Raw genomic sequence first — 11,707 nt, forward strand, 5'->3', positions numbered from 1 at the left:
CAAAAAATATACCGTTGTAATGACGCGATTGCGATAGCAGACCTTATGGTCCATGTATATGTAAGGTAGTTCATCTATACTTGTTGACAACGTGCGGTGATGATGATTAGACAAGAGGTATGCGTTGTAATAGTGATCTTCTATAGCTACTCCATCAACCAATCGACTATAAGTCAAACTTAACACATGGGTTCACTATACTTTCCCTAGGAAAGGAACATGGAAAACACATATCATTAACGGAACATAAACAATTCACGTGTATATGAGGGTGAACTTGTCCTTTGACATCCATAATAACCTATAACAGTGCAATATCCTCCCGACACTATATTTTCCCAGAGGTTTATTAACGGTGCCAGGTAAAAATGGCAGGGGCAAAAATGGCAGGGGTAAAAATGGCAGGGGTAAAAATGGCAGAGGTAAAAATGGCAGAGGTAAAAATGGCAGGGGTAAAAATGGCAGGGGTAAAAATGGCAGGGGTAAAAATGGCAGGGGTAAAAATGGCAGAGGTAAAAATGGCAGGGGTAAAAATGGCAGAGGTATAAATGGCAGAGGTAAAAATGGCAGGGGTAAAAATGGCAGGGGTAAAAATGGCAGGGGTAAAAATGGCAGGGGTAAAAATGGCAGAGGTAAAAATGGCAGAGGTAAAAATGGCAGGGGTAAAAATGGCAGGGGTAAAAATGGCAGGGGTAAAAATGGCAGGGGTAAAAATGGCAGAGGTAAAAATGGCAGAGGTAAAAATGGCAGAGGTAAAAATGGCAGGGGTAAAAATGGCAGGAGTAAAAATGGCAGGGGTAAAAATGGCAGGGGTAAAAATGGCAGAGGTAAAAATGGCAGAAGTAAAAATGGCAGAGGTAATAATGTCAGAGGTAAAAATGGCAGAGGTAAAAATGGCAGAGGTAATAATGGCAGAGGTAATAATGGCAGAGGTAAAAATGGCAGAGGTAAAAATGTCAGAGGTAAAAATGTCAGAGGTAAAACTGGCAGAGGTAAAAATGTCAGAGGTAAAATGTCAGAATTAATGAGAGTGATTTCGTCAGAGATAAACGTATGAAGAGGTTTTGATTGATAACCTAGCCGGAGCAAACTGTATCGAATTATCAAATTCCAACTGCAGGTTTGAAGAATATTGAATTATGTTTTAAAAAGATTAGAGCACTCTCACTATTCTGAGTTTGGTTCAAGTGCAGTGGCGTAATCTGTCCGTTCAGAGGAATAATAAACCAGCTAAGAGCCTAGTAGGCCTATGGGAAATTTTTATTATTATTATCATTATTATTGCTGTTATTATTATTATTATTATTATTATTATTATTATTATTATATTTATTACTATTATCTATCATTATAAGGGGGTTCCAACAATGCTGCAAAACCCTTAAACAGTATAATCCTATGTTGTTTCGCCCAATGAAGTTATCACACACACACACACACACACACACACACACACACACTCACGAACCCACCTTTGGTATAAACATATACTTCTATACGCAGATATACATACTCTCACATACACACTCTTACACAAACGAATTCCGCTGACGTCCAGGCGAGTATATTGTCATTATTTTTCATTTTTTGTAACTGTTTAGTGTAAAGAAGTAAAGGAGACATCAGTAGTCGAAGCAAACCGCTAATTTTTCACCTGTTCTATGTTATTTTCTCACATTCAGGTTTCGTAGGAGGCTATTTATTTCACAAGGCCTGATCACGACATAATGTAGAAATAAAAATACAAAACGCAAAAAAACAAACTACAGCAGATGTATCGGCAGACATAAGTAAGCTCTTGCAAAATATTTTATTACATTGTTCAAGTATCACATGGCGCAAAAACAAATATCTCGAAGTTTAATGAACACTTTGTGGTCACTTAACAAACTTATGCTTATTAAAACTGGAGACGAACTTTAGCAATAAACTGTTCAAGTGAGAGTAAAAACCGATAGTTTGCCATGGGATTTTTTCAATCATTGTCGAACGAATCCGCAGGCGAAAAAATGTAAATGTTTGACGCCTTTCAAACTTAGCTGTTGCTCCCGAATTCAGATTCCATTACGTTTAACGTAGTAAATCTATCAACATAGTGTGTTGCTAAAGATTGGTAGATTCAGCCACCGAAAATGACGTTGTTCTCTCGTTATACAACAACAGTAAGAAAATCCAATCCAATCCCATCCATTTAGAATGAAATCACCGCCTCGATGACTACCATATGATCGCGATTTAATTTACACAGGGATCGCTGAAGCTCTGCAAGACTCTCTTCGTCATTTTCATGAGGCCTGTAGTACGATGCCATATGAAGAGTCTTAGACCCCGCCATATTTAATTTACACAAGATAATTTCACAATCCTTTTTTTTTTAATGTTCTATGGAAGAACATGATCAATTGTGGAAATGAGCTGCATGCTTGACGGAGGTCTGCGCTCTCAGAGTGCTTTTCTAGTTTGTTAGTTACCTCCGCCAAGGGAGGAGGTTATGTTTTCGTTACCGTTGATTTGTTCGTTCGTAAGTTAGTTAGTTAGTTAGTTTGTCCGTGTGCAAAATAAGTCAAAAAGTGGTTAACGGTTTGAGATGAAACTTGCAGGAAAGGTTGAGAATGGCACAAGTAACACACGATTAAATTTTTGTGGTGATCTGAGAATTTCAAACCTTTACGCGTGTTTTTTTTTCGCGCATGTATACCTTTTTTTCCGTTTTAATGTTTATAATAACGTATACATCGTTTACGTCACGCTTTATGCACTCTCATCTCATAGCCCCAAGAAAATGTTTCGGATAAACCAGAAAGAGGTCAGGTGAGGCGATATGCATTCTACCTGTTTAAGTGAGGAAAACGAGGGGAATATTTTGTACATGTACGTAAGCCCTATTGGTCGTGAAGGAATGCAGTTTTCATTCTGGACAATTTTTGTACATGCTCCATTTGCAATAGTTTAGAGACATTGGAGGCTGGGTGGAAGGTTTGGTCCTTTCCATTAAAACGCAGAGGGTATCCGTGAGAAAAAAAAAATGCAGGAAAGTAAAATAGGGGAGACCGGGAAAAAATGGGCCATTTTTACCCCTGCCATTTTTACCTCTGCCATTATTACCTCTGCCATTTTTACCTCTGCCATTTTTACCTCTGCCATTTTTACCTCTGCCATTTTTACCCCTGCCATTTTTACCTCTGCCATTTTTACCTCTGCCATTTTTACCCCTGCCATTTTTACCTCTGCCATTTTTACTTCTGCCATTTTTACCCCTGCCATTTTTACCTCTGCCATTTTTACCCCTGCCATTTTTACCTCTGCCATTTTTACCCCTGCCATTTTTACCCCTGCCATTTTTACCTCTGCCATTTTTACCCCTGCCATTTTTACCTCTGCCATTTTTACCTCTGCCATTTTTACCCCTGCCATTTTTACACCGAACCTTATTAACAACTAACAATGTCCATGAGGCAAGTGAGGGATCATACGTACGGACACGCACGCACACACACACACATACACACACAAAAAGTACTCTCAGTTTTACTGAATAAAATCTAGCAATACCTGCATAATCTCTGTCCCGCATGCATTTCAGATTTTGCCGCTGCTGCATACGCGATCAGTACAGAAAGTGAAATCATGATTATGACCGTGACCATAAGTACCATTAGAATACACACGCAAATCATTAGAAAGAGGAAAAAAAAAACAGCATGCTTGCTAGTAGGATTTAGTATATTTTCCATATTAGAATTTAATGTGTGTGTTTTTTTTTTCGTAAAGCAATAATCTTCCTGAACCCGTAAGCCTACTTTAAATCACTGTCTACTAGTTTGCGTCTTCACAGACACGAGGTGACAATCAATATATCCGGATGTCCTCCGGGGGAGCGGACTCCGTACCTCGAGTTTTGTCGTCTATTTAGTCGGGGTATAAGGTCTATAAGATTCACTGTTAAACCCCCAAAAGTATATCATTCATTGATCGAGTATCAACTATTTTGAGAGCTTTAGCCTTGAATGTCAAGACAATGACGGATAAATCTCACCTATCTGTCATGACTATTCTTTAAAAAAAAAAAGGTGTTGCAGAAAACCTGTTAAAACACAATTTTTCATTCGTTTTATTATCCAAAACTTTACCATGATGTAGATGCAGTTTCGCTCTTTCAGAAAATATGAAAAAACAAAACAAAACACAAGATTGACTGATTTGACCCATCTCACCTATTTTGAGTCCTGACACAAAATCAGTGTTTACGACTTTCTGTTGGTTTTGTGATGCACGGTCACAAAATGGTCTAAATAGGGGCATTAATCGCCCAGGCAGTTATGAGGTACTTGTGTTAGTCATTTGTTTTGACACCAGAATCACATGAAATTCCCATTCACGAGTTTTAACCACATGCAATGTTTTTAAAGGCATGTTTCCCATGGCAGCCAGTTGCATTTCAACATGGCAGGATACACAGGAAGCAGTCCCACCTACGCAATTCATTAACGTTTTATATTCCTATGTATATGTTCAAACATAAAATGAATTTGTTACCTGAGATGTTTTCTGGTATGTTTAAATGCAACGATCAAATTCATAGTTATAACCCACGAAATAGTAATAAATGCCATTTATTGAAGGTTAGATGTATATAATGCACTCTCTAAAAAAGTCGAGTGAAAAATAATCACTCTTAAAGGAGTGAACACAAAAAAGAGTGAATTTAGAGTAAAATTGGAGTGAATTTTGAGTGAAAATGTTTATTTTCACTCGTTTTGGAGTGACCTCAGGGATCACTCCTAAATCTACGAGTGAAATGTGAATTTTCTGTATTGCTTGCAACATGAAATATGGGTTAAATATACATTCTGGTGTGCCGACGGGCCATTTTGGATTTCAACATGGTCGCCTATAGTATCAAAATGAACCATCGTTCCAGAAAAAAGATGTTTCAGAATGTCTGATAGCACACGCATGCTCAGTGCCCGAATTAGAACCTTACACAACGTATACGATATGAGATATAGGCCCAAAGATACGTTTGCTATGGTGGCCACTTTGAATTTCAAGATGACCGCCTACTAAAATGATCCACCATTTAAAAAGGCATTGTATATTAGCATGTTTGACATTATAAGCACGCTTTTTGCACCAAATTTAAAGATTTCATAATGCTCACAACCTGAGATACATGGGTAAGAATACATCTAGATAGGTCGGCCATTTTGAATTTCAAGATGGCAGCCTACAAATTGTATCTGCACAATCTGCAATATAAGAAAATGGTGTATCAGAACGTCTAACATCATAGATATGCATTTTACATTAAACCTTCTTATGATGCTCACATAATGAGTATTGGGTCAAAATACAATTCGCTACGGCGGTCATTTTGAAATTCAAAATGGCGGCTGTAGACGAGGTCAGAAAAAAACGAAACCAAAGTGTTTTTTGTTTTGTTTTGTTTTGTTTTTTTTTTATTCAGCACCCCCAAAATTGACTAAGTTAGCAGAAAAAAAAAAGAAATCAATTTTGACAAAAAAATCTAACGGGATCCAATACTTTGACAATCCGGTGGTAATAAAAAAAAAAAAAAAAAACTTACCAAAATGGTAAATTCATGGGTTAGTAAACTGCTTTTGAAATCGACATAAAAGGGTAATCAAGACATAATATATTATTTTAACCATAATTAAAGAGGTATATAGTGTGAAACATTGTTCAAAAAGCCCGGAGCCGACAAAAGATTGTGATTCAGCGTGATTCCTGGTTGGCATTCTGAATAGAAGCAGGATGTGCGCAGTGTACTCAGAACATCCGAACGGCAAAAAGAGTCGCTACAATGTTGCGCAACTGTAGAACGTACACCTTTGTACTTTATGGTTCGTTACATCAAAGCTAGATCATTGATTTTGTAGCGTTGCTTTACATACTAGTCTATATTAAAATGCCTTGCATTGTCAATAATAAGACTTGACCTGGGCTATTTCCTAACTTTTCCATGTATAAAACACACACACACAAACACAAACAATTAGGGGATGCTCTAAAGTGCAGATTTTGGACATCCTTCCCACTCTTGGTCACTTCGACACCCCCTCGCTGGTCATACCTCCATCAATCATGAACATAAACCGTACCCTTGACTACCAGAGGCGGATCCAGGGGGCCCCATCCCCCCCCCCCCCCGCCTATTAATTTCCAAAGCGGAAATATATACATGTGGTTACAAACGGCAGTTTTGGACTGTAATGTCCAAATTTTCAAGCTCGCTCGCATTCAATCGTTATGTCATTCTCCTGATGTTGCTGCCAATAAAGATTTTTGTAAAGTCTTCAACAAAAATTTATTGGAAGAATACACATAATTGGAATGAACTTGTTTATTTTGTAATTCACAAAGCAAAAACTTCAATTCTAGTAATATAAGTAATATCAGTACACTCATCAATAATTCAAAATGTTAATTTTGTACACAGTGTAAATACACTTGTTTATAATGTAAATAATTGTCTTGTTGAATTTATATATTCTTCTTCTGTAGTCAAGGGCCAACGTCCACTAGCGTTGCTATTTGTTGGACCCTTTTACCAAATTTGCAATATTATGTTTGTACTTTCATATTCATATTCATTATTGTGATTCTATACTTTCATGTCTTGTATTCCTGTTTATTGTATTATCATTATTGTATTCTCAATGATTGTATAAATTATCTGTGATTGTAAACTTGAACTTAGATTTGGTAATAATAAATCATTCAGTACAATTGCCAGCAGTTGCGCCCGGTGCGCCCCCCCCCCCCATTAATTTTCAAAGCGAAAAAATATAGCTACGAAAGGCAGTTTTTGGACTGTAAAAATGTCAAAATTTTCAATTTTGCTCGCTCCGCTCGCTCGCATTTAATTGTTATGCAATTCTCCTGGTGTTGCCGCCAGTAATTTGTCGTTTCATACCGTCATTCCATAATCCATGTATAAGGAAAACTTACAATATTGCTCAATGACTGCGCTGTGGAATGTATATAATACTATCACATTCCATTATTAAAGTTTGCAGACTGACAGCGCACGCACACACGCGCACACAAACATACACACGCACGTACGCACAAGCATACACACCCTCAAAATTACTTTTCCACGAAGTGCCGCCCCCCCCCCAATGACTTGACTAACGGTACGCCACTGTCAGCAACAATAAGATGTATCCTCAAAATTACAGAAATTTAGTGAAAACCAAGGATAACATTTAAACGAAAAGGGATATCTGGAAAATCAACAAAAGTCCTGATAATGATTTATATCGTGTCCATGTTAATCGCATTATCAGGCACACGATATTGAAATAATTATCAAATCATTATCAAATCACAGTATATATCATGTATGATTACGTGATAATGATTTTATATTGTGTATATCATGTATACATTGTATATACAAGTCAGTAGTACAGCAGGTAAGGCAATGCGGTCGTCGCTTGCACGCGAAGTTGCGACTATTGTTGGTGTCTAGTATAACCTGTGAACTTTGAAACCACATAAAGATCTAATTTCCCTTATTTGCCTTTTCACTCACGTGAGATAAGATGTATGCATTTAAGCCAACTTGAGTATGTGTCGTGCACGCTTAAAGGTCTCATCATTCAAGTAAATATCAGGGTTCCCACAGAAATTTGAAAACAGAATTCCATGACTTTTCCATGACTTTTCCATGACTGAATTGCTGCATTCCATGACTTCCTTTCTGGCACGGTTTCCGAAATCAGACATATTATGATGGCCTCCACCTCCCCTCACAGTCATCCGTTCCACCCACTATCTTACTCATGAAAAGTACATCTATTATCATTAGTATATGTCCCGGGAGTTATGTAGAATTTTGGATGTCACAAAACTGGGAAAAATGGAAATCATGAACACCAATTATAATAGCAGAGTATGATCACAGAGAATGAGAGTTGCGAGACACGACAAACTGGAAAGCTGCCATAGCCAAGAGGTAAATGCAATTTCATGACTTTTCCATGACTTTTCACAAATTTTCCAAATTCCCTGACTTTTCCCTGACTTTCCATGGCCACAAATTTTTCCAGGATTTTCCAGGATTTTCCATGAATGTGGGAACCCTAAGTAATGTGCAGTTTAGTGCCCCGTCACTGTACAGGCATACTAACCTGGAAACATTAAACTGCATATTACTTGAATATGAGACCGTCCTGAAGCAAATAATTTTCACACAACGATAGATATTATATAACGTACTCTTAAATGAACCGCACAAGGATTGGAACAATCACCCCCGGCATTCCCACTTATTCCTACTGATCAGTTACTAGCCATCGCCTGTAAGGTCACTGCCCATTTAGCCCCGGACAACAATGATACATGCTATATTATACGACCAACCGGAATTTCAGCTAGACAGTGACAGCAGTGTGGGTATACGTGAGGAGAAAAACCAAGTAAATTTCAGATCGCTCTATGAAAGTAAATTACACTGATGATTTCAAAGCATTTTCATTTTGTTCAGGATCAATTATGATCAAATTATGATCAAACTAAAAATAATGATGAATGACCAAATCTATGATCTATGGATATTATCTTTAAATAGATAAATAGATTTTATGATACGTATTGGATTACCAGAAGATCGCAGTTATTGTTGCTACACTCGAGCACGAATTTGTTTCAGAGTAGGCCTACACTTACCGATATGGTATATCATAATCTGTATGCTAGCGATGATACTGACTTCCGCCGCGGTACACTTGAAGAAATCTTTCCAGGCGACGAGGTAGATTCCAGAAGTCACGAAAAACCCATCGGCGATCATCATTCCGACGGCCGTAGCGAACAGTACAACCCATCGCCACTGGTTCTTGGACACCTTCATCGCTGCAAAGTGAGACCTTTATCTGGGGGAGTATGGAATAAACACAATGTTTGCATAGCGTCAATAGAATGATTATGGTGACAGGCCCTCTGCACTTAAAGGGATGGTATTGTTTTGATGAATGTTGGTATTTAGATTTTAACTTTTTTGTGAGATAATTGGAAACCACCTACATGAAATATCAAAGAGTATACATTAAGAGGAAATCAAAGTTTATTTGATTAAAAAAAAAAAAATCATTTTTGAAATGGCTGAAATATTCTGATACAAAACGAAACGAAGTGGTCCTCATTAAAAAGGTGGGTCCCATCTTTTATCAGTACCGTTTTTGTTTTTGTTTTTGTTTTTTACTTTTTTGGCAACTCAGCCATTTCAAACCCGATTTTCATCAGATACTGTACATTGTATTCCTCCGATAGGACTATAATTTTTTTTCATAATTCATGCAAGTTAAAGTGTTTCTAATATCTCTCAGAAAGTTAAAATCTGAATACTCATCCCAACTAGAACTATGTCATCTCTTTAAGAGGTTACCCAATCAAGAAGGTACAGTGTACTCAATGAGCGGCGAATATTTGCGAACCTTGCGAATTTTTGGTTTCGTCAGTAAAATGTTCCATAAAATCAAAATTTGGAACATAGATGCAAAACAAACGCGTGAACTGTTTGCGAAATTGATTGCAACTGTTTACGAACTTGATTGCGACCGTTCACGACCACTGACGACACCTAAAAATTTGCTACTTTTCAAAAACATTCGCAAACAATCGCCGCTAAGTGAGACATTCGCTTTACTGTTTTTCAATTAGTGTTATTGTCTCATATCATGTGGAATTGCCATCATTAACCCACAGACACCGCTTGCGGCGCTCTTTCATCCATATCCTACCTTTGTTCTACACCTCTGAACTTTTGCCCTCTTTCTTTACCCACAGAAAGATACCAAGATAACCGAACCTGTTCGGAGTGTGTATAGTCATTAGGTGACTGTCTCTCCAGCCACCGAAAAAATGACAACGTAACACCCGCCCGTCAAATTTCATGAGCGGTATGTAATAGTGTATGTACGGAAGCTTAAAAGTGCCAACCAGATGACGAGATAAGAAGACGAGAAGACAGGTTAAATACCGAGAAGCCGAGTTATTGCAACTCGGCAAGTCGACTTGTTTAGGTCAAGAAGACAAGAAGCCGATTTCTTGTAGCTCGGCAAGTCGACTTGCTTGGGACAAGAAGACATGATATCGAGTTGTTGAAACTCGGAATATCGACTTGCTTGGGACAAGAAGACAAGATGACAAGTTATTGCAACTCGGCAAGTCGACTTGTTTAGGTCAAGAAGACAAGAAGCCGATTTCTTGTAGCTCAGCAAGTCGACTTGTTTGGGACAAGAAGGCATGATATCGAGTTGTGAAACTCGGAATATCGACTTGCTTGGGACAAGAAGACAAGATGACAAGTTATTGCAACTCGGCAAGTCGACTTGTTTAGGTCAAGAAGACAAGAAGCCGATTTCTTGTAGCTCGGCAAGTCGACTTGTTTGGGACAAGAAGACATGATATCGAGTTGTTGAAACTCGGAATATCGACTTGCTTGGGACAAGAAGTCAAGATGACAAGTTGTTGAAACTCGGCAAGTCGACCTACTTGGGACAAGAAGTCAAGATGACAAGTTGTTGGATCTCGGCAAGTCGACTTGTTTGGGACAAGAAGACATGATAACGAGTTGTTGAAACTCGGAATGTCGACTTACTTGGGTCAAGAAGTCAAGATGACAAGTTGTTGAAACTCGGCAAGTCGACTTGTTTGGGACAAGAAGACATGATAACGAGTTATTGAAACTCGGAATGTCGACTTACTTAGGACAAGAAGTCAAGATGACAAGTTGTTGACTTCTTGTCCCAAACAAGTCGACATTCCGAGTTTCAACAACTCGTCATCATGTCTTCTTGTCCCAAACAAGTCGACTTGCCGAGTTTTATCAACTTGTCATCTTGTCTTCTTGTCCCAAGCAAGTCGATATTCCGAGTTTCAACAACTCGATATCATGTCTTCTTGTCCCAAACAAGTCGACTTGCCGAGCTACAAGAAATCGGCTTCTTGTCTTCTTGTCCCAAACAAGTCGACTTGTCGAGTTTTATCAACTTGTCATCTTGTCTTCTTGTCCCAAGCAAGTCGATATTCCGAGTTTCAACAACTCGATATCATGTCTTCTTGTCCCAAACAAGTCGACTTGCCGAGCTACAAGAAATCGGCTTCTTGTCTTCTTGTCCCAAACAAGTCGACTTGCCGAGTTTTATCAACTTGTCATCTTGTCTTCTTGTCCCAAGCAAGTCGATATTCCGAGTTTCAACAACTCGATATCATGTCTTCTTGTCCCAAACAAGTCGACTTGCCGAGCTGAAATCGGCTTCTTGTCTTCTTGTCCCAAACAAGTCGACTTGCCGAGTTTTATCAACTTGTCATCTTGTCTTCTTGTCCCTAAGCGAGTCGATATTCCGAGTTTCAACAACTCGTATCATGTCTTCTTGTCCCAAACAAGTCGACTTGCCGAGCTACAACAAATCGTCTTCTTGTCTTCTTGTCCCAAGCAAGTCGACTTGCCGAGTTTTATCAACTTGTCATCTTGTCTTCTTGTCCCAAGCAAGTCGATATTCCGAGTTTCAACAACTCGATATCATGTCTTCTTGTCCCAAACAAGTCGACTTGCCGAGCTACAAGAAATCGGCTTCTTGACTTCTTGTCCCAAACAAGTCGACTTGCCGAGTTTCAACAACTCGTTATCATGTCTTCTTGTCCCAAACAAGTCGACTTGCCGAGTTTCAACAAC

General features: G+C 38.5%; 1 protein-coding gene across 1 annotated transcript in view; it reads right to left on the reverse strand.

The window, feature by feature from the left end:
- LOC139730912 (monocarboxylate transporter 14-like) overlaps positions 1-8,874 on the reverse strand; it is a 28,289-nt gene extending 19,415 nt beyond the window's left edge. The window contains exon 1 of the mRNA XM_071641791.1: positions 8,698-8,874. Within this exon, the coding sequence (XP_071497892.1) occupies positions 8,698-8,824 (127 nt within the window). The 5' untranslated portion in view covers positions 8,825-8,874. The remainder of the gene's footprint in view (positions 1-8,697) is intronic.
- Positions 8,875-11,707: the final 2,833 nt, after the last annotated feature.

This window comes from Diadema antillarum, unplaced genomic scaffold, assembly GCF_040938485.1.
Source record: "Diadema antillarum isolate AM-2024a unplaced genomic scaffold, OU_Dant_1.0 seq00000343_RagTag, whole genome shotgun sequence".
NCBI classification, from domain to species: domain Eukaryota; kingdom Metazoa; phylum Echinodermata; class Echinoidea; order Diadematoida; family Diadematidae; genus Diadema; species Diadema antillarum.